This window comes from Chiloscyllium plagiosum, unplaced genomic scaffold (genome assembly GCF_037043375.1).
Source record: "Chiloscyllium plagiosum isolate Xiang-an unplaced genomic scaffold, Cpla_swu_hap1 HiC_scaffold_23, whole genome shotgun sequence".
Classification (NCBI taxonomy): Eukaryota; Metazoa; Chordata; class Chondrichthyes; order Orectolobiformes; family Hemiscylliidae; genus Chiloscyllium; species Chiloscyllium plagiosum.
Genome location: NW_028270161.1, coordinates 59,054,609 through 59,078,288, shown reverse-complemented (window position 1 = coordinate 59,078,288; position 23,680 = coordinate 59,054,609). Strand labels below are relative to the sequence as shown.

Sequence of the window (23,680 nt, the reverse complement as noted above, 5' to 3'; positions counted from 1 at the left end):
TAAACTGGAAGATGGCCCGGGTGACTGCAGCGGCACAGGTTCTGGGAATAGGCCAGACCTGTGCCACGTATAATAGCAATGACAGTGCCTCACACCTGATGACCAGGTTTTTTCCTGTGATGGAGAGCGACCGTAGCTTCCATCTGCCCAGTTTCTGCCTCACTTTGCTGATACGCTCCTCCCAAGACTTGGCGCACGCCCCAGCTCCCCCAAACCAAATCCCCAGCACCTTCAGGTGGTCGGTCCTGACAGTGAAGGGGATCAAGGATTGGTCGGCCCAGTTCCCGAAGAGCATGGCCTCGCTCTTGCCTCGGTTTACCTTGGCCCCCGAGGCCCTTTCGAGCTGGTCACATATGCACATGAGTCTGTGCACGGACAGCGGGTCCGAGCAGAAAACGGCGACGTCATCCATGTACAGGGAGGCCTTAACCTGCAGGCCCCCGCTGCCAGGAATAGTCACTCCTCTCAGGCTCGCATCCTTCCTGATGGACTCGGCAAATGGCTCTATGCAGCACACAAACAAGGCAGGAGAGAGAGGGCAGACCTGCCTGACTCCAGATCTGACTGGGAAGGTATCTGATTCCCACCCATTGATTGAGACTGCACTGACAATGTTGGTGTAGAGCAGTCTGATCCAATTGCAGATTCCCTCCCCAAAGCCCATTTTGGAGAGAACATCTCTCTGTAGTTGATTTAAAATTGATGCTGAGCCAAAGAAGCAGCCTTTTAGGAAAGGTGACCAAAAGCTTTCCTAAAGAGTTAAGTTTTAAGGCAGAAAGAGAGACATTGAAGATTCCACAGCATTATGACAATGGTGTGAAATGCACAAAAGAACAGATGTTAATTGTCAAGCATCCCATTGTTACCTGGATCTCCATTTTATGTTAACTTTCAAAACATCTCAGTATTTTGTTTGTTCTGGTGCTTCTTTCTTCCAATAGATGGTGCTGTTGCATTATTTAAATGTTGCAAACTTCAAGTTGGTGTGGAATTCTCAAAATGGACCAAAATATAAACAGAACTAAAAAGTTGTTTTCTTGCTTTGTGTATGCAACATTATTTAATAATTTCCACTTTCTAAATAGAATGCAAGTTTGTGATTATATCTCCAAAATAAAAGAACATGTTACTGGTCGTTTAATGGTTAAATGACTTCCAACAGCTTAAACATGTAGTTATAACTTCAATATATGTAATTTGTGCTTGGATGTTTTAAAATTGGATTAATTTAAATCCTCTAATGGCATTTGGCTTATTTTCCAAGGTGAATTAACTGGTAAATTTTCTGGCTTTGAAAAATAAAAAGTTAGGCAGGATTTCAATTGCACATATACAGATCAGTACAAATGAGAATCGCAGCAGCTTTACTGCACAGAAAGAGACCATAAGGCCCATTGTGTTTGCACCAGCTCTTCAAATGAGTATTATGACTTGGTGATATTCTCTTATGTGTTTCCTGTACCTTTTTAATGTTTGATAATTATTTGAGTAGGAATGATGCCTTCTTGCCTGCTTCAATTGAACCTGCCTCTACATCGCTTGCATAGTAAGTCGGCAGGAGGCTGGAAGAACACAGCAAGCCAGGCAGCTTGCTGTGAAGTAGCGAAGTTGACGTTTCGGGTGTAACCCTTCTTCAGTCCTGAAGAAGGTTTACATCTGAAACATCGACTTCTCCACCACCTGATGCTGTCTGGCTCACTGTGCTCTTCCAGCCTCCTGCCTATTTATTTTGGATTCCAGCATCTGCAGGGTTTTTTTGTCTCTACATCACTTGGAAGCATTGTTTTCCAGATCTGAACCACTCATTTAGTGAATAATTTTTTTTCATTTTCTATTTTTGAAAAATCTTTGTGCCCTCTCAATTGTGATCCTTTTAAGAGCAGGAACTCTATCCAGACTTCTCACGATTTTGAAAATTTCTACCAGATTTCCTCTTAGCCTTCATCTCTCCAAGGACAACAGTCCCATCCCCTCCAATCTGTCTTAACTGAAACTTTTCATCCCCAGAATCATTCTTATAAACTGCTTCTGCACACTGTCTGATAGATTCACATTCTTCCAGCCCAGAACTGCACACAATGGCAGTGAGGAAAGCTAATGACATGCTGGTCTGCATAGTGAGAGGATTTGAATACAGTCAATTATGACACAACGCGTTGGTTCGGTTCTCATACAATCTCAATTAAGAAATTCGCGCAAAGAAAGCAAAGTTAAAGTTTCAAATCCAATGACCCTTCAGAGCAGCTGTCAAGCTGTCAATCTATCTGACAATTTTCTTTATCAATTTTGAGCATTTCTAGTGACATTGTTTCTTCCTGTGTCACTATGCCTGGTGTAGCATCCACTTCCTGTAAGTTCCCTTTTATGGTCTCTAGTTGACCACCAACGTTTTACATAATTTCTGTTCTCTGATATACTTTTTTTACTTCCCCTCAGAACCTTCTTATGGCAGTCAGTTGTATTTCCTTATTGATACTTGTGATAAGCACACTTTTACTATGTTATTTTAATTTCTATCTCCTTTTTCATCCATGAAGCTCTAGATTTGTTTCCCTTAACTTTTCCTTTTGATGAAATATACCTTGATTGTGCCTGAACCCTTTTTTTTAAGGTAGCTCATTGGTTAGCCATAGAATTTCCCCCTCACCCTTTGACCCTTTTCTGTTCTTGTCTCATTTGAAGTTGGTTCTCCCCAGGCTTCTTATTCTGGATTACCTATATTGTCATCTTCTATTGTTATCTGAAACCTTACAACATAATAATTATTGTCTCCTAAAAATCCCCCATTGACACTTGATCCATTTGGCCCACCTCATTTCCAAAAGCCAGGTCCAATATTGCATTCTTTCTTATTGGACTGAGCACTTACAGCTGCAGGAAGTTTACCTGAACACAGTCTAGGAATGTTTGTCTCTTAAGCTATCACAGTCCAGTCTACATTTGGGTAAGGCTTGCCAATACAATTACTATAGTGTTTGCATCTCTATCATTTCTCTATGTATTTGATCTCTGCATCCTTTCTGCTAATTGATGGTCTGTAACTACATATTGCAATGAAATTGCACCCTTTTTGTTTCTCAGCTCTGTCCAAATTGATTCTGTCCATGAACTGTCTGGGACATTCTTGATCTCCAGCACTACAATGCTCTCCTTCACCATTACTGCCACTGCCACCCCTCCTTTTCTATCTTTCCTAAATACTTTGCACCAGGAATATTTAACACCCACTCCTGCCCTTCCTTGATCCAGCATTCTCATGTCACCACAATGTTTCTACGTAGTAATCTGTGCTTGTAACTCCCAAATTTTGTTTACTGTTCAATTCACAAACATGTATAGTAACCCTAATTTAGACTTCATTATTTCTCCCCTTGCTCCGATGTCACCTGTTGGCCTTTTACTCTCTATACTAGAACTACGTATGTCTCCAAATATTTAGTGCACCCTGAGACTCTCCTCTAATGTTGTCTGGTCCCCATGCATTTGCTGATTTCGTTTAAATTCTTCTGAACTGCATCAGCAAAATGCTCCACAAGGAATTCCATCCAAAGATCTTCAGGATATTCTATCTCCTACTTTCCTGAAAAGATCAAAATAAGAAAGATACCTCAAAATATCAATGGAGGTTAAAAGATTGATCTAGATAGTAGTCTTGCTCATAGATTTTAGTTTAAAATCACACAACACCAGGCTATAGTCCAACAGGTTTATTTGGAAGTACTAGCTTTTGGAGCGCCGCTTCTTCATCAGGCAATGCTCCAAAAGCTAGTACTTCAAAATAAACCTGGTAGACTATAACCTGGTGATGTGATTTTTAACTTTGCCCACCCCAATCCAACACCGTACGTCTACAAAATAGATCTTAGATAACTACAAAATTAATATGTGAGCTTCTGCTTCATATTTAATGGGCTCATTTTGCACCATTGTATCTTCTGTCTTTCACTGATTAAATACCAGGCAGTAGTTATTAGTCTTTAATTCTGCTAGAGATCTAAACTCTGGAGACACTGAGATCTGCATCGTTCACATTTGCTACTGAACTTTCAGAAATCTACATACTAATAAAACTGTAAGGGAATGACCATAATGGATTTCTTATCTAATGAAAACTACTTTCATGTACTTTGTTTTTAAGTATATTTACTGTTTTACAGCTTCTCTGCATTCATCCTGTGGACTAATGATCTCCATTAAGTCACATGATTTAGCTTTCTGGTGTTTACTTCCTGAACGTTCAGAAATATTTAGGAGAATTTAATGGGTATCCCACTTAGTCTTCAGCAACTCTGCAATTTGGAGTTGATTGTTAACTGTGGGCATATTATCAATTATATGGAAGCCACAGTTTTTATTTTTAGACTCAGTCTTTTAATCAAAGCAATCCAGTTGCCTTGAGGGCAGGTAAATTTGTTGACCCGAAGCCTGAATTGTAACAAATATATTATGTTTGCTCCATTAACAGAAATGACGGATGAAAGCCATTGCTTTAAATGATGTTTGGATGGACTAAGATCTTTGACCTTATGCAACAGCCTTTGAGACCTACATCAAAGAGCAGCATTTCTTAATGTAGGATCGCTTTCTTTAGGACACTGTAGTTGAAGATTGATTGTATGTTAGAAAGGGTTTTTCTTTTATACATAATTACATACATTTTACTTGGAAACATTGGCATGTTTGTAACTATTTTAAACACATTCATAAGCCAGTAGAGGGGGAAGTGAGAGAGATTCATTCCTGACCTCTGAATTGACTTTTGATTTGCTCTTCCTAAATACTGATGAAGGGTTTTTGCCCAAAATGTCGACTTTCCTGCTTCTCAGATGCTGCCTAACCTGCTGTGCTTTCCAGTACCACACTCTTGATTCCAATCTCCAGCACTTTTGCCTGTTGTTTCACTCTGCAGATTCTGCTTGGTTCACTGACTATTTCTATTATTCTCTTTTTATTTCTCATCTCATTCATAGGTAGTTTATTTTCAGAAACAATATCTAATTTTAAATTCATGCTTTTTGTCAGATTGAGACATTTGGTGCTACGAATCTCCTAACCAGTCTGGTTCCCAAACTCTGCGATATTGACCCTGATGATGCATTTTCGTCTGTTCCATATGAAAAGGGATTTGCTTTACTTTATCATTTGGAGGAGCAGCTTGGAGGACCAGGTAAATATTACATTTTGATTTGCTGTATTATTGTCACATATACCAAGATACAATGAAAAGTATTGTTTTGCATCCTAACCAGACAAACCACTCCTTGCATAAGTACATTAGGGTAATAGAATAGAATGCAGAATAAAGGGTTACAGCTACAGAGAAGGTGCAAAGAAATACCAACACTAACATGAGAGGTCCATTCATTAGTCTGATAACAGCAGGAAAGATACTCTTCTTAAATTTATTGGTATGTACTTTCACACTTTTGTATCTTCTGCCCAATGGAAGAGAGTAAACCCAGGGTGGGAGGAGTCCTTGATTATGTTGGCTGCTTTCCTGAGGCGGCAGAAAGTACAGACAGTCAAAGAAAGCTGGTTTTTGTGCTAGACTGGGCTGCGTTCACAAATCTCTGTAATTTCTTGCAGTCTTGAGCAGAACCATTGACATACCAAACTGTGATGCATCCAGATTTGATGCTTTCTGTGATGCATCTTTAAAAGTTGGTCGGAGTCATTGCAAGCATGCTGAATTTCCTTAGCCTCCTGAGGAAGTAGAGGTACTGGTGTGCTTTCTTGACTGTAATGTTGATGTGGATGGACCAGGATAGATTGGTGATATTAACTCCTAGGTATTTGAAGGTCCTGACCACCTCCACCTCCAGCACCATTGATACAGAGTGGGGAGTGGTGGGGGGGGGAGAGCGGGGTGACAGTCCTCCACTCCACTCCACTTTCTGAAATTGATGACCAACTACTTTGTTTTGCTGACATTGAGGAAGTGATTGTTGTCTTTTCACCATGCCACAAAACTTTCTATCTTTATCCTGTACTCTGTCTTGTCATTGTTTGAGATACAACCCACTGTGCTCCTTAGACTTCTTTCTGGTGAGACACCATTTCTATATCTCTGAATTTGTGCAATTCCCATTTCCATACCTCATACTTTGTGACAGAGGGTGAACATTTGTGGAACCCAGGAGTTGTTGAAGTGAATTGGGCAAGACTTCTGTTGCAGCAGGGGTGACAAACGTCGAATGTGCTTCCTTTCATTTCCTCCCTTCACCAGACCCCTCCATCTCCTCCTCCCTCATAGGCCTTTTTGTTTTACTACCTTACCTACCTGCACTGGCACTTTGTGATCTGTGGACCTGCACACCCTGATCCCTCTGCACATCAATACTCCTAAGAGTTCTGCCATTCACTCTCTATAATTTCCACTTTTACTTGATCTTCCAAAATACATCACCTCACATTTTTCAGTATTAAACTACATCTGCCATTTTTCTGCCCATGCCTTAAGCTAGTCCATATCCTGCTGTATCCTCTGACAATCCTCCTCACTATCCGCAATTCCACCAATCTTTGTATTGTCCACAAACTTACAAATTAGACCAGCCACATTTTCCTCCAAATCATTTATGTAGATCGTGAACAGCAAAGGTCCCAACACTGATCTCTGGAGCAGCATTAGTCACAACCTTCAATCCAAAAAGCATACTTCCATCTGTCTCTTTAAGACTAAGCCAGGTCTGTATCAATCTGCCAGATCATCCCTGATTCAATATGGCTTTATCTTTTGTACCATTATGCCATTAGGGACCTTGTCAAGGCTTTACCGAAGTCCATGTAGACAACATTAACTACTTTTCCCTCATCAATCCTCTGTCATGTCCTCAAAAATCTTGATCAGTTTAGTGAGGCATGACATCACCCCAGTACAAAACCAAACTCTCCATCCGGCCCCTCCTTTCACCAAAACCCTCTATCCCCCAATCAGCCCCTCACTTTGCCAACCCTGCATTCTTCTCTTTACGATCATCTCACACCCCGCAAACTACCACACCCTTTTCCCATATCCTGCAGGGGGCAGTTGACAAAAAGGCAGGAAAATGAACCCTTAATCTTTTCATGAAGCAGTTTTTTTTTTAAAAAAAGTGAGCTTTTTAAAGGTCCAACAGAGCTGTCAGGATCAGTCCAAGTTCCAGCAGTCAATGCTGCTTCAGATTGTGAAACCAAAATCTTGTCTTTAAACTCGACCAGGAGTCATGACCCAAATTTGGGAAGCTCCGTGCTCCATGTTAGAAACCAATATTCAGATTTATAAGTTTTGCTTTGGGAGCCAATGGATTTGTTAAACTGAATGAATCTTGTTTTTTTGTGCTTATTGCTAGATATCTTCATGGGATTCCTTAAAGCTTATATTCAGATATTTGCCTATAACAGTGTAACCACAGAGGACTGGAAGAAATGCCTGTATACATATTTTAGTGATAAAGTGAGTGCATTTAGATCAGTAATGTAATAACGTTTTGATTTAGTCATTTAAATTTGAAAATTAAAGCCTTTTCTACATCTCATCGATCATCCCGGTGAAATACGTATCTGAAGTTATCGGTTTATAGATGCAAGTCTTGAGGTTTTGTAGTTTTCACTGTTAACTCCATAAATGTACACACTTTCTTAAAAGAAAACAGGTACCTCAGGTAATATTTTGGGATCAGTTTGTCCCTCCTCCACACAGCGACTGGCCCAAAGTAGCTTTGCACTATGGAATGCTCCAAGCACAGTTCCCATCAGCTATATTATAACGCTAGAATAACTTACCCAAGTTTAAAACTGCTTCATAGAAACTACCCGACCATCTTAAATGCAGCATCTCTAGCTAATATTTATAAATAGGAGCAGGAGTAGACTTTTCGGTCCTTGAGCTTGCTCTGCCGTTCACTCTGCTCATACATGATCGATCAACCAACTCAGTCTTTTGTTCCTGCTTTCTTCCCATTCCCTTTAATTCCTTTAGCCCTGAGAACTATATCTAAGTCCTTGAAGCATTCAATGTTTTAGTCTCGACCATTTTCTATGGCAGAGAATTCAATAGCCTCATCACTGTCTGGGTAATGACATTTCTCCTCATCTCGGTCTGAAATGGCCTATCCTATGCCACTGGACTGAGAACTTTGGTTTTGAACTCCCTGGTCATCGAGAACATTCTTCCCGCATTTATTCTTCCTAGTCCTGTTAGAATTTTATAGGATTCTACATGATCCCTCTCATTCTTATTTAGAAAAGGAAGCAGCATTATTTAGAAAAGGAAGGTTCATAGATGGGTATCTATAGGTCAGTTAGCTTAATGTCTGTTATTGGGAAAATGTTAGAATCCATTATAAGGTATGTTATAGCAGAGCATTTAGCAATACATAATATCAAGAAGGCTTCGTGAAGGGGAACTCATGCCTGACGAATTAGATTAGATTCTCTACAGTGTGGAAACAGGCCCTTTGGCCCAACCAATCCACACCAACCCTCCGAAGAGCAACCCACCAGATCCATTTCCCTCTGACTAATGCACCTGACACTATGGGTAATTTAGTATGGCCAATTCACCTGACCTGCACATCTTTGAAATGTGAGAGGAAATCCACGCAGATATGGGGAGAATGTGCAAACTCCACACACAGCCTGAGGAAGGAATCGAACCTGGGACCCTGGCGCTGTGAGGCAGCAGTGCTAACCACTGAGCCACCTTGATTGAAGCCCCACCGATTCTTGCGGCATTCCACTAGTTACAGGTTCCAATCCTGATATTGGCCCCCTTATTCCAACTCTGTCTTTGATTAGTTAACAATCCTCTATCCTTGCTAATATACAACATCCATGGGTTCTTATCTTAAGCTGCTACATGTTAGGGTGCTTATCAAATGCCTTTTAAACAAATCAAACATATTACATCCACTGCTTCCCCTTTATCTATCCCGCTTGTTATTTCCTCAAAGGATTCTAATAATTTAAGCAACTGCTGGACATGTACATGGATAGCAGTGAGTTGAGGGGTGCATAGGTTAAGTTATTATATTTTACATTAGGATTAAACCTCTGCACAACATCGTGGGCCTAAGGGCCTGTTCTGTGCTGTATTTTTCTAAGTGGAAAATGAGAAGAGTTGATTCACTAGTTAAGTGTTTTGACAATAGAACTTGTGGGCCAGGAGAAGCTGACGTTTTCTTACTGTAAAACAGAATAACTTGTAAACATGCCCAATTCCTTAAATCTTCCACAACACACTGCCATCCACTGTTCTCTCTTGAATCCTTCAGCCACCATCTCTGTCACATCCAATCCCTCCCACTCCTAACGCTGAAAGATGTTTGCTTTACATTGATCAATAAACATGTTCTGCAGCACTATTTCATTGAGATGTTTACTTTTCACTAGACCGAGATTTTGAATAAGGTTGACTGGAATACCTGGTTCCATTCTCCTGGAATTCCACCAGTCACACCACAGTGAGTCTTCTGTTATTTCAATATGGTTTCTGAAGTTAAGCCTTGGCATGCAAATAAGCTAACACTTTTAAAATTGAGTGGACTTTGACAATATAATCGCTATAGTATTCACTTAATATTGCAGGACATGTGATTATTCAAGGAAAACGGCTAGGAATTTGTTTACAAAATGAAAAACGGTTCACACCAAAATAATTCCAAATTCTATAATTTGTCAAACTTTAAAATTTCCTACATAAAATTGAAATTCTTTTGAACACTGAATTTAAGAAATCATTTTAGTGAGCCAATTTATAGAATATGTACTCTTGCATTTTGAAGTTTACATGGTAAAATAATGCGTGCTGCTGAGGTATCCTGTACCTGAGGGGTGAAACTCTCATTTTTTTTAAAATTTGCAGGTTCATTTGTCACTTTCACTTAATTTTAATTACGGCCATCTTGATCAGAGATGGCTTGGTGTTCTGTTCTGAGGAAGGAAATTTAAAACGTTAATTTTGTTTGTCTTCAATACCCATTTACCCATAGTTCCTTTTGAGATATCTACTGTGGATATCCTGTAATCAGCAGCATGTCACCTCAATAATTCTAAATTTCATGCAATTGCACTAAAAATTTCTCCTGTAATTTTTGGCAACAAGGTCATTGAGATATCATCTGTTTTAGTTCCTACAGCTAAACATCTTTAATTGTCAATTACTTGCTTATCTTTTATCTAAATTGCACTCGATCTTTTCCCCAGGGTTGGGGAATCGAGGACTAAAGGACATCAATTAGAGGGGAAAGAATAAAACAGAACCTGAGGGGCAACTTTTTAATAGAGGGTGGTATTCATAATAAATGTGCTGTCAGTGGAATGGTTGAGGCGGGTACATTAACAACATTCCAAAGGCATTTGGACAAATACATGGATAGGAAAGGGTTAAGGATATTGGCCAGGTGCAGGAAAATGGGGTTAGCATGGACACACGTTTTGGTCAGCGTGGACCATTTTGGGCCAACTGGCCTGTCTCCTTGCTGTAGGACTCTGACTCTAATCAGATTTTTTAGAAATGGGGTGCTGGTGTGCGATCTTGAGAATCCCTGTCCACACAATATCAGACAAATTGGAACTATCTCCATGTGCTTGTGTTACTCATACAATTATGTTACAATTTAAATTTCTGTGGCCAGCAGAGAAAAAGCAGAATGGTGTGTTATTTCCCTGGTGCCAGGATCAAGGATCTCTCAGAGAGGGTGCAGAATGTTCTCATGGGGGAGAGGGGCCAGCAGGAGGTCATTGTCCACATTGGAACCAACGACATTGGAAGGGAAAAGGTTGAGACTCTGAAGGGAGATTACAGAGAGTTAGGTAGAATTTTAAAAAGGAGGTCCTCAAGGGTAGTAATATCTGGATTACTCCCAGTGCCAAGAGCTAGTGAGGGCAGGAATAGGAGGATAGAGCAGTTGAATGCATGGCTGAGGAGCTGGTGTATGGGAGAAGGATTCACATTTTTGGATCATTGGAATCTCTTTTGGGGTAGAAGTGACCTGTACAAGAAGGACGGATTGCACCTAAATTGGAAAGAGACTAATATACTGGCAGGGAAATTTGCTAGAACTGCTTGGGAGGATTTAAACTAGTAAGGTGGGGGGGTGGGACCCAGAGAGATAGTGAGGAAAGAGATCGTTCTGAGATGGGTACATCTGAGAAAAGAAGTGAGTCAAACAGGCAGGGACAAGGTAGGACTAATAAATTAAACTGCATTTATTTCAATGCAAGGGGCCTAACAGTGAAGGCAGATGAACTCAGGGCATGGTTAGGAACATGGGACTGGGATATCATAGCAATTACGGAAACATGGCTCAGGGATGAGCAGGACTGGCAGCTGAATGTTCCAGGATACAAATGCTACAGGAAGGATAGAAAGGGAGGCAAAAGAGGAGGGGGAGTGGCATTTTTGATAAGGGATAGCATTACAGCTGTGCTAAGGGAGGATATTCCTGGAAATACATCCAGGGAAGTTATTTGGGTGGAACTGAGAAATAAGAAAGGGATGATCACCTTATTGGATTGTATTATAGACCCCCCCCAATAGTCAAAGGGAAATTGAGAAACAAACTTGTAAGGAGATCTCAGCTATCTGTAAGAATAATAGGGTGGTTATGGTAGGGGATTTTAACTTTCCAAACATCAACTGGGACTGCCATAGTGTTAAAGGTTTAGATGGAGAGGAATTTAAGTGTGTACAAGAAAATTTTCTGATTCAGTATGTGGATGTACCTACTAGAGAAGGTGCAAAACTTGACCTACTCTGGGGAAATAAGGCAGGGCAGGTGACTGAGGTGTCAGTGGGGGAGCACTTTGGGGCCAATGACCATAATTCTATTCGTTTTAAAATAGTGATGGAAAAGGATAGACCAGATCTAAAAGTTGAAGATCTAAATTGGAGAAAGGCCAATTTTGAAGGTATTAGGCAAGAACTTTCAAAAGCTGATTGGAGGCAGATGTTCGCAGGTAAAGGGACGGCTGGAAAATGGGAAGCCTTCAGAAATGAGATAACAAGAATCCAGAGAAAGTATATTCCAGTCAGGGTGAAAGGGAAGACTGGTAACTATAGGGAATGCTGGATGACTAAAGAAATTGAGGGTTTGGTTCAGAAAAAGAAGGAAGCATATGTCAGGTACAGACAGGATAGATCGAGTGAATCCTTAGAAGAGTATAAAGAAAGTAGGCGGGCAAAACGGGGGCATGAGATAGTTTTGGCAAATAGAATTAAGGAGAATCCAAAGAGCTTTTACAAATACATTAAGGACAAAAGGGTAACTAGGGAGAGAATAGGACCCCTCAAAGATCAGCAAGGTGGTCTTTGTGTGAAGCGACAGAAAATGGGGGAGATACTAACTGAATATTTTACATCAGTATTTACTGTGGAAAGGGATATGGAAGATATAGACTGTAGGGAAATAGATGGTGACACCTTGCAAAATATCCAGATTACAGAGGAGGAAGTGCTGGATGTCTTGAAACGGTTAAAGGTGAATAAATCCCCAGGACCTGATCAGGTGTACCCGAGAACTCTGTGGGAAGCTAGAGAAATGATTGCTGGGCCTCTTGTTGAGATATTTGTGTCGTCGATAGTCACAGGTGAGGTGCCGGAAGACTGGAGGTTGGCAAACATGGTGCCACTGTTTAAGAAGGGTGGTAAGGACAAGCCAGGGAACTATAGACCAGTGAGCCTGACCTCGGTGGTGGGCAAGTTGTTGGAGGGAATCCTGAGGGACAGGATGTACATGTATTTGGAAAGGCAAGGACTGATTAGGGATAGTCAACATGGCTTTGTGCATGGGAAATCATGTCTCACAAACTTGATTTAGTTTATTGATGAAGTAACAAAGAAGATTGATGAGGGCAGACCAGTAGATGTGATCTATATGGACTTCAGTAAGGCATTCGACAAGGTTCCCCATGGGAGACTGATTAGCAAGGTTAGGTCTCATGGAATACAGGGAGAACTAGCCATTTGGATACAGAACTGGCTCAAAGGTAGAAGGCAGAGAGTGGTGGTGGAGGGTTGTTTTTCAGACTGGAGACCTGTGACCAGTGGAGTGCCACAAGGATCGGTGCTGGGCCCTCTACTTTTTATCATTTACATAAATGATTTGGATGCAAGCATAAAAGGTATAGTTAGTAAGTTTGCAGATGACACCAAAATTGGAGGTGTAGTGGACAGCGAAGAGGGTTACCTCAGATTACAACAACAGGATCTTGATCAGATGGGCCAATGGGCTGAGAAGTGGCAAATGGAGTTTAATTCAGATAAATGCGGGGTGCTGCATTTTGGGAAAGCAAATCTTAGCAGGACTTATACACTTAATGGTAAGGTCCTAGGGAGTGTTGCTGAACAAAGAGACCTTGGAGTGCAGGTTCATAGCTCCTTGAAAGTGGAGTCGCAGGTAGATAGGATAGTGAAGAAGGCGTTTGGTATGCTTTACTTTATTGGTCAGAGTATTGAGTACAGGAGTTGGGAGGTCATGTTGCGGCTGTACAGGACATTGGTTAGGCCACTGTTGGAATATTGCGTGCAATGCTGGTCTCCTTCCTATTGGAAAGATGTTGTGAAACTTGAAAGGGTTCAGAAAAGATTTACAAGGCTGCTGCCAGGGTTGGAGGATCTGAGCTACAGGGAGAGGCTGAACAGGCTGGGGCTGTTTTCCCTGGAGCGTCGGACGCTGAGGGGTGACCTTATAAAAGTTTACAAAATTATGAGGGGCATGGATAAGATAAATAGACAAAGTCTTTTCCCTGGGGTTGGGGAGTCCAGAACTAGAGGGCATAGGTTTAGGGTGAGAGGGGAAAGATATAAAAGAGACCTAAGGGGCAACTTTTTCATGCAGAGGGTGGTACGTGTATGGAATGAGCTGCCAGAGGATGTGGTGGAGGCTGGTACAATTTCAATATTTAAGAGGCATTTGGATGGGTATATGAATGGGAAGGGTTTGGAGGGATATGGGCCGGTTGCTGGCAGGTGGGAGCAGATTGGGTTAGGATAGCTGGTTGGCATGGATGGGTTGGACCAAAGGGTCTGTTTCCATGCTGTACATCTCTATGACTAAATGGTTTTTGGGAAAAAAGGTTCTGTTCACCTTTATAAACTAACTCTGTGCTCTATACTCCAAATTTCTTCAAAACTAAACATTCTCTAATTAACCATTTCCTTAAATTTGTGCGTTTCTCAAGATGTGGTCCAAGTGCAAAATGCTGTTTGCTTACTTTGGAAAACTTCTGCATACTCTCTCTGAGATCTGAAAATCAGAATTGGTCAATGATTAGAAATGCGTCTGTTGACTTTGTTACTGTTGACCTATCATAGATGCAGAATTACACAATTCAGATTTAATTTGGCACAATCACTGCATATACAAAGTATCCAAAATGGAGCTGAGGATAGTTATTTTCTATGCTTTTTTTCTCACAATTTGCTGAATTGATTTGCTTTAATCTTTTGGAGTCAACTGTAAGGATACAAGCTAATGAATATCATGTTTGCATTGTAGCTATGACACCTCTATGGATGATGATTGCATATCTCTCTGTAAACGATGGAGCATAGTGAGTAAAATTGTTCTGTTTAAGTAAAAACGAAACTATAAATGCTGGAATTACACATCACATCAGTTATTAATGCTATAAGGAATTTGGTTCCAATTATGGATGAACATCCAAAATTAATGTCTTGTTGTTTGCCTTCACAGCCATTGGCTGAGTAGTCTATTTCATAAATTCTGGCATTACTGATTCTGTGTACCCTGTTGCTAAGCCGACTGCCGTGACCCATTTCTGCCTGTGTGTTTCTCATCACGTCACACTGCTACCACACACCTTCCTGCAAATTATTTTTTTTCTCAAAAGGAACTTTACATTTAAACTTAAGAGCAAAAATTGTACAAAGTGAAAACTTATTGAGAAATAATATATTTCCTGTGTTGAACTTGTTAAACTACATGATATTTAAGGTAGTTTCTGACCTCACATCATACTTCTACTTAAAATGAGGTCTTGCTTTCAGTGCAGGCAAGGACGGTGTTTTTTGTTATGAAATTATGTCTGAAACCTTCAATCTTTTTCCCCCAGCACACTGTGGCATTAATCCATTTAGCAGATAATCTGCTACTGAGCTACTGATAATTGAAAGCTTTTGGGCTTTTAAAAAAAAGTATCCAATATTTCCATTAAAGCAGTGTTGCACTTTTTTTTAACTTTGTTTTTTTTAATAGAGCCTGCTTTCAACTAATTTATGTGCAACCAAATCTGTTGCCTTTGTCACGTTGCTTTCACTATATGATTTTAAATTTTTAAAACTTATTTTATTGGCAACTGTCTTGCAGGCATTAGATTTGTTACTAGTTTTGATACTGTTTTGTAAATGTGAAGTTCATTCTTTTAAAACAAAATGAATACAAACTGAACAGAACCATTCTTTTCAGGCCACCGATGTTGAGTTGGACTGTTTTACTGAAAATGATCTAAAGGAAATGACATCGCAGCAAAAGATTGAATTCCTTGCTCTTTTACTGTTGGAGGTAGGACCTAGGTTTAAGTGGGATGAAATGCAGAATGTCAGGAAAATGACCACCTGGATTGACTCAGTGAAGTGGAGATGAATCTTTACTCAATTCTGAGTCTTGTGAAGAATTAAGTGAAGTCTTTGTAGGGCTAGGTATGGATTTAGATTCTGTTATATTGGTTAAATAGCATTGGCTGCACCTTTTTTAATTTTTTGGACTTACTACAGTATTCAAACACAATCTTAGATAATTTCTTAGTGTTATATTTTTAGATTTCTCTTCTCTGATTACATATTCATTTTAAAAATAACTGTCTAAAAGAGGATATTTGTTCTTTTAGCTACATTTGAGGTTTTGCCTCTAGGATTTGGGGTTTAAATTCTACCGATAGTATGAATTATTTTATAAACATATGAATTAGGACCAAGAGTAATCTTTTCAGATCCTTATGCCTGCTCCACTGTTCAATAAGATCATGATCTGATTGCAGCCCAAAGTCTGCATTCCAATCTATCCTGTTAACCTTTTCAACACCACCCTGCCTTGCTTAACCAGAATGTATCCACCTCTGCCTAAAAGAAAATCTAGGAATCAACATCAAACCTTTTAAAGCGGGGAAAAAATCATCACCTAAGCTCTGTATTAAATGGGAATCTCTTTAGACAGTGACTCCTAGTTCTAGATTCTTCTATAAGAGAGAACACTTCTTCACACTGACCCTATCAGGACTCCATAGGATGTTATGTTTCAATCAAGTTGCCTTATTCCTCTAAACCTCAGCAGATACAAACCTAATCTGTCCAACTTTTCCTCAAAAGACAACCTGACCATTCCAAGAATTAGTCTGGTAAACTTGCTGTGAATTTGTCTAATTCATTTTATATACTTAAGGTGGCCAATGCTATGCACACAACTCTCACCATTGCCCTGTATAACTGAAGCAAAGTATTACTACTTTTGTATTGAATTCCCTTCATGATAAATGATAACATTCTACTGACTTTCCTAATTATTTGCTGTACCTGCATACTAACCATTTGTGATTCATGCATGAAGGCACCCAGATCTCTCTGCATCGGAGCTCTGCAATCTATCGCAATGTTTAGATAATGTGCTTTTTTTCTTCCTGTCAAATTCACATTTCCATACATTGTATCCTAATTGCTGCATTTTTGCTTACTCACTTAACTGATCAATACTTTTTCATGGCCATCTCAAGTCCTCTTTACAACTTACTTTCTTACCTTCGCATTGTAAACAGCTGAGCTTCCAGTCCCAGTGTGATACCAGCTATATCTTGCCAACCTGAAAGACCCATTCACACCTCCTGATTTACTTTTGCCAGCCAATATTCTATCCACGTCAATATAATTTTTGTTTTTATTTTCTGCATCACCCTTTGGTTTGTCAACCTATCAAGCGCCTTCTGGATATCTAAGTACAGTAAATCCACTGACCCCACTTTAACTTATCCAAATACCCTGGTATAACTTCTTTAATACATTATAATGTTTTCCCTGTGACAGATGTTAAGGTAACCAGCTTGTGGTTTCCTGCTTTTGGACTCCCTTTGTTGGGGAAAAGAAAGGAGTTACATTAGCTGTTTTCCAAATTAAATGAACTATTGCTAAATCACAGGAGTTTTAGAAAACTATAGCCAATACGTCAACTATCTCAAGACCCTTGTTTAAGAGCCCTTCATTTAAATGGTTTGCCTTTTCTCCAAAGCATCATTTAAATTCAGCACAGCATTTATAGTATCATTGATTATAAATTGATTTTGTTCTTAGGGGGTTAAAGTGCTACATTCATGATAAATTGATACAGGCTGTGCAGTGATTGGAATCTTTAGGCACATCATTAGCACTTACTGTTGGACATTCTATTGCATAATTAATTTTTAGTAATTAAAAAAGATGAAATAAATTATGTGAAGGTAACTGATTTTTAAGAGAAATTTTGTTTCATAATTGTCCCACAAAAAAAAGTATGGACATGCACGAGTAAGAGTGATTTCCAACAGGCCCAGTAATTCAGTTAATGCTTAATAAATGTTCAATGCTGTTAGTCATTCTTGTAACCTCTTCCCTTTTGGTCTTTAGCCTCCATTGCGTCTCAACAATGTGAAACGAATGCAGGATCTTTACAAATTCAACAGTGTCAAAAATGCAGAGATAAAATTCAGGTATAATTTTGTGTTTGCTGATAAGAGAATCATGGATACTAAGGAAATAAGGGCAACAAGTGGTGTATTTTGACCACTTTATATTACCAGAGAGGAAGTGTTTGCAGCCTTCAACTGCATTAAAGTGGATAAATCCCCGGGCCTGTTTCAGTCCATCCTCTGACGTTGTGGGAGGCTAGGGAAGAAGTTGCAGAGGCCCCTTTGTGGGCGGCACGGTGGCACAGTGGTTAGCACTGCTGCCTCACAGCGCCAGAGACCCGGGTTCAATTCCCGCCTCAGGCGACTGACTGTGTGGAGTTTGCACATTCTCCCCGTGTCTGCGTGGGTTTCCTCCGGGTGCTCCGGTTTCCTCCCACAGTCACAAAGATGTGCGGGTCAGGTGAATTGGCCATGCTAAATTGCCCATAGTGTTAGGTTAAAGGGGCAAATGTAGGGGTATGGGTGGGTTGCGCTTCGGCGGGTCGGTGTGGACTTGTTGGGCCGAAGGGCCTGTTTCCACACTGTAAGTAATCTAATCTAATCTAATCTAATCACACAGATGTTTGCTTCATCTTTAGCCACTGGTGAAATTGCGGGTTGGCTAAAGATTGGAGGGAGGCTAATGTTGTTCATTGTTTAAGAAAAGTAGCAAAGACAAGCCAGGGAACTACAAGCCAGTGAGCCTGACATCATCTCTGACAAGAGTCGAGAGTGTGGTGCTGGAATAGCACAGCAGGTCAGGCAGCATCCGAGGAGCAGGAAAATCAAGTTGTTGGAGAGAATAGAGGGACAGAATCAACTGGCATTTGGTTAAGGCCTATTTAGGGATAGTCAGCGTGGATTCATGTGCGGGAAGTCATGTCTGACAAATCTTTTAGAATTTTTGAAAGAGGTAACCGAGAGGATAGATGAGAGTAGGGCAGTGAATGCTGTCTATATGGACTTTAGTAAGGCCTTTGACAAGGTCCCACATGGCAGGCTCGGTCGCATGGGATCCAGGGAGAGTTAGATAACTGGATTCAAAATTTGACTCGATGGGAAGCAGAGGGTGATGGTTAAAGGTTGTTTCACGGACTGGAGGCCTGTGACTAGTATGCCACAGGGGTCAGCACTAGGACCTTGGTTATTTGTTATTTACATAAATGATCTGGATGTGAATGTACAAGGCATGATTAGTAAGTTTGTGGATGATACAAAAATTAGGTGTTTTCGTTGATCGTGAGGAAGGTTATCAAAAATTACAGAGGAATCTTGATCAGATAGGGAAGTGGACTGCGGATTGGCAAATTCAATTCAATTCAAATCAGTGTAAGGTGTTGTACTTTGGAAAGTCAAACCAAGGTAGGGCTTGTACAGTAAATGGTAAGATCCAGAGGAGTGTTATGAACCAGAGGGACCCAGGAGTATGTGTACATAGTTCGTTGAAAGCGGCATCACAGGTAGACAGGGTAGTGAAGAAGGCATTTAGCATGCTGGCCTTCATCAGTCAAGGCATTGAGTGCAGGAGTTGGGACTTATATTACAGTTGTATATGTCATTGTTGAGGCCACACTTGGAGTGTTGTGTACAGTTTTGGTCACCCTGTTTTAGGAAAAACCTAATTAAACTGAAAAAAAGTGCAAAGAAGATTTACGAGGATGTTGCCAGGAGTAGTGTGCCTGAGTTATGGGGAGAGGTTGACCAGGATAGGAGTTATTCCTTGGAATGTCAGAGGATGAAGGCTGACTTCATTGAGATTATAAAATCATGAGGGGCATAGATAGGATGAGTGCATATAGTCTTTTTTTTCCCCCCAGGGATGGCAAATTGAAAACCAAAGGGCTTAGGTTTAAAATAAGAGGGGAGAAATTTAAGAAGGACCTGAGGGGCACCTACTTCACGCAGAGAGTGGTGCGTATATGAATTGGGTTGCCAGAGAAAATGGTTGAGGCAGGTACAATAACATTTTTTTAAAATGTGGAAAGTTACACGATGAGACTGATTTAGAGGGATATGGACCAAATGCGGGCAATTGAAACTAGTTAAGTGGGCAGCATGGACCAATTGGGACCAAAAGGGCCTATTTCCATGCTGTATTACACAATGACTCTATACTACTAGTGAAACCATGAACTGGCAGGCTGCTAGTGACAGCTTTATTAGGGATTCAACCAGAAGTTTGTCATTCTAACTATTCATTTGAACCTCTGCTGCGAAGACTATAGTTTAACCTGCCTTAGGTAAGGTCGTTCCACTTTTCCAGCTTCAACTAGCATGCTAACCCTAGCTACAGAATCTTGCACGTGAGAAGTGATCACTTGAATGGGAGGGTTAATACTGCCCTGGAGAAAGACACCCCAATATGAGTCAGCACCTTCAGAGGACTTGGTGGTGAGAGGAGGAGAATAGAGATGTCCTCAAACAGTTATGATTGTGTTATTTTGAAGAGAGCATAGAGTCATAGAGATGTACAGCATGGAAACAGACCCTTCGGTCCAACCTGTCCATTAATGCAAAATGTGCTTAAAATATGAATGATTTAGTAATTTAAGTTAAAGCCTAATACAGCAAGATGTGTGTTAAGAGCTGCTGAATTAAACAACATGAATAGCAATGGTACCATAAAGATTACACCACGGGCAGTTTGCTTCATCGTATGTGTTCAAAACTAATCCCATTGCACTATGGTCTCCTATTGCCCAATAGATTATACCGTGAATTGTCTCTCTTGATATTATTTAATCATTGTCTTTGAGTCTGATGATAGAAATTTAAATAAAACTATTTCACTCTGTTTTGTAAACTTTGGTTTTCTTCTCTCCACTTAAGATGGCTGCGTTTGTGCCTCCGAGCTCAGTGGGAAAAGGCCATTCCACTTGCTTTGGAAATGGTCACTGTGCAAGGTAGAATGAAGTTCACTCGCCCTCTTTACAGGTAAGAGTTCAATTTAAAATTAAATAGTTGTTGAGTCATCTTCATTGGAGAGAACTGTCCTTGACTTTGTTACTTATTACCTTGAGGGAGAGATGCAGAGTAGAAAGGCAAAGAAACAAACTAGAAGACCACTTAGAGCTTTTAAAAATTAAAAAAAAAAGCTGACTTTGCAACATGTTAATAAAAGTTGTTAAATAGCATTGGTTGTTGAAGTTTAGCAGTATTTTAAACCAATAACTTTAATCGTGCTTTCGTGTAAGGGCAGGTGACCATGGAGTATGGTCTAATAGACAGGTTTTAACAAGTATCTAGAGGAAAGGGAGAGGCTGAGGGGAGAAGTTTAGAAGCACTGTATATTCCAGAACTGGGAGTTTGGGCAGCTTTGTAGAGTTACTAAACTGAGGGATGATGAGAGACCAGAATTAGAGGACAACATGTATCTCTGGTTTTGGTCTAGAAGGATGTGAAAACAAGGATAAGAGTTCAATGAAATGTTACTTAATCAGTAGGTTAGTGAGCACAGAGGTAATGGGTAAATGAGACTTGTTGCAAGTTAGGACACAAGCAGCAGAGCCTCCAGACTGTAGAAAGCTGGCCATTTGAATAGTCAGAATGAGATGTGTCAAAGATTTAAATGACCAAAGTAAAACTGCTGATTCTGGAAATCTGAAACAAAAACTAAAATTGTTGGAGAAACTCTGGTCTGGCACATCTGGAGAGAAAGCAGAATTAATATTTGTGGGATCATGTACAAATAACAACCGAAACCAGTGAGTGGCAAAAATAGCCTCTGTGTTCAGCAATCACAGCACAAGTGCGAGATAGCAATAGAATCTCGAAGTACAGTTTTTACAAGAGCCCCTTTATACACAGTTTTTACATATCATTACTATAGTGTTACATTTTCATAGTACATAAAGGGCTTCTCTCCTGGGAGACAGGAGATGGGTTAAAAACATGCTAACTCCTTGCTGCTACTTCTGATGGGATGTTTGTCTGGTCTGCTTGCATAATCAGAGGTGTTAGTTCTTTTGTCTTCTCAATTAGTAAATGTTGGTTAAAAAAAACTAGGCCTTTTTCTCTAAATAGTTTAGAAATCATAAAAGAATAAAGATATTGAACTGATTACTGCAGCTGTGGTGAAATTTATTTACTATTTGCCAGTATGAGTTTCTTTCATTCATGCAATTTCATGCAAGCACTGCTTTGTCAGTTAGTTTCTTAAAGGGATAATGGCCCAGTTAAAAGATATTTAATAGGTACTTAATCCAGGAGATGGTTGATCAGGACTGATTAACATTATAATGTTTCATGGAGATTTGATGGGGGATGGTATTGTTCTTTATGCTGAATGCAGTAATGGTTTAAATTTGCGTACTACAGAACCACGGTTTTATGAATGAATGGATGCAACCATATATAATAAATAACCGGGTTAGTAAAGGATTATGAATGAATGAACAGCAATCTGGTATTAATAAATATAGCAAGCTGGTGAGTGAGTTAGTAAAGATAGCCAATAACACGATATCTCTCACATTTCAGGTCTAGTGACCTTTCTTCAGAACCCAGTTCTGGACCCAAAACGGTTATTCTGCTTTTTCTCCACAGAGCTTCTCCAGCAGTTTTGTTTTTGACTGAAATGACAATAATAGGTTGTGTTATAAAATGAAAAATATTTAACTGTGAAGTTTCATATGTTGATTTTTCTTCAATGTAAAGAACAACTAGGTTACTGAGAAAAGAAACAATGATTTAAGAAATATAACTTTGACACTTTGTATTGTGACTTTAACACATACCTATCCAAAGTGCTTCGCAGGAGCATTATAACACAACATATGACACCAAGCCATAGGAGGAGATTAGGTCAAATGCATGGTCAAAGAGCTAGGAGGTAAGGAGTGCCCTCAAGAAGGAAAGTGAGTTAGAGAGGCAGAGTTGTAAAGAGTGTGTTACAGAGCATTAGACCTGAAGGTATGACCACCAAAGGTGAAAAGACCTATAATCAAAGTGCACGAGAGGATGTGAATGGTGGGAATTGAGAGAGCAGCAAGGGCAAGGCCCTGGAGGATCTGATCTGCTGAAAGACATCTTGTAGGATTGCTTTTAATTTTGACTGGTGCTTTAGCTGACTATTCAGCTGAGAGATGTTTACTCTGGGATGAAAAAGGGGAGCTCATCAATGCAGTCAAGCAAATTACATGCTCTAATTCGTTGGTGCGCACTGTATCACTGTTTTACACACAGCATTTCCTGATTTTCTACAAATGTTTGGGCAGCAGCTTTCCCTGTTCAATATGAACAATATCATCCTGTTTACTTAGCTGACTGTGTGCCTTATATCTGTGAATACACTACAGAAAAATACCAGCATCAAAATACAGATGTCTTAATTCATGCTTATAATATTGCTTCAGTCGCTAATTGCTCCTTGAGTGTTGCTCATGCCTAGCACTTCTCCTTAATCTTGGTATTGTGACTAAAAGTAGCCAGTACCATGCAGCTGTATATTAGAAGAAGAATGTTTTCCCTTTTAACATGGGTTGCAAATATGAGCAAATATTTATGTGATAACAGATGCTTCATTCCAAATACATTATAATACAGTAATGTTCCAATGTGTAGATGGTCTGTTACTGTTTTGTATATAATTACTGACTTTGTGCTTGCTTTAAATGAATGTTACAGAGACTTGTACAACTTTGAACAAGCACGAGAGCAAGCAATTGAAACCTTCAAGAAGAACAAGCCCTGCATGCACCCAATCACAGCTGCACTGGTAGCCAAGGACCTCCACCTTGTCTAATAATTGACCATTACAGCAGTAGGCACTCTTTTCAGATTTCATTACAAAATAAAGAATTTTGGTTACTGTGATACTTTCTCTACAGATTATGAAAAACCTATTTGTTGATTCCAATCATTTTTCAGTTTTAAGCCAAAATAGAATTGTTCTAATCAAAATGTTGAATTTTGAAGCCATTGCATTGCTCCATAGAATCAGTAAGTGCATTGTTTCAAATAAAATTTTTAATCTCAACTTGTCTCTCTACATTTTTTTTTTCTAAAGTCCAAAGGATGCAGGCTTGAATGGTAACAAAAGGTAGAT

At 39.9% G+C, this 23,680-nt stretch overlaps 1 protein-coding gene across 1 annotated transcript in view; it reads left to right on the top strand.

Moving 5' to 3' along the window:
- lta4h (leukotriene A4 hydrolase) overlaps positions 1-23,611 on the top strand; it is a 72,729-nt gene extending 49,118 nt beyond the window's left edge. Inside the window, exons 12-19 of the mRNA XM_043713296.2 lie at positions 5,023-5,167; positions 7,332-7,435; positions 9,373-9,443; positions 14,481-14,535; positions 15,411-15,506; positions 17,594-17,676; positions 20,464-20,568; positions 23,260-23,611. Coding sequence (XP_043569231.1) covers positions 5,023-5,167; positions 7,332-7,435; positions 9,373-9,443; positions 14,481-14,535; positions 15,411-15,506; positions 17,594-17,676; positions 20,464-20,568; positions 23,260-23,377 — 777 coding nt within the window. The 3' untranslated portion in view covers positions 23,378-23,611. The remainder of the gene's footprint in view (positions 1-5,022; positions 5,168-7,331; positions 7,436-9,372; positions 9,444-14,480; positions 14,536-15,410; positions 15,507-17,593; positions 17,677-20,463; positions 20,569-23,259) is intronic.
- Positions 23,612-23,680: the final 69 nt, after the last annotated feature.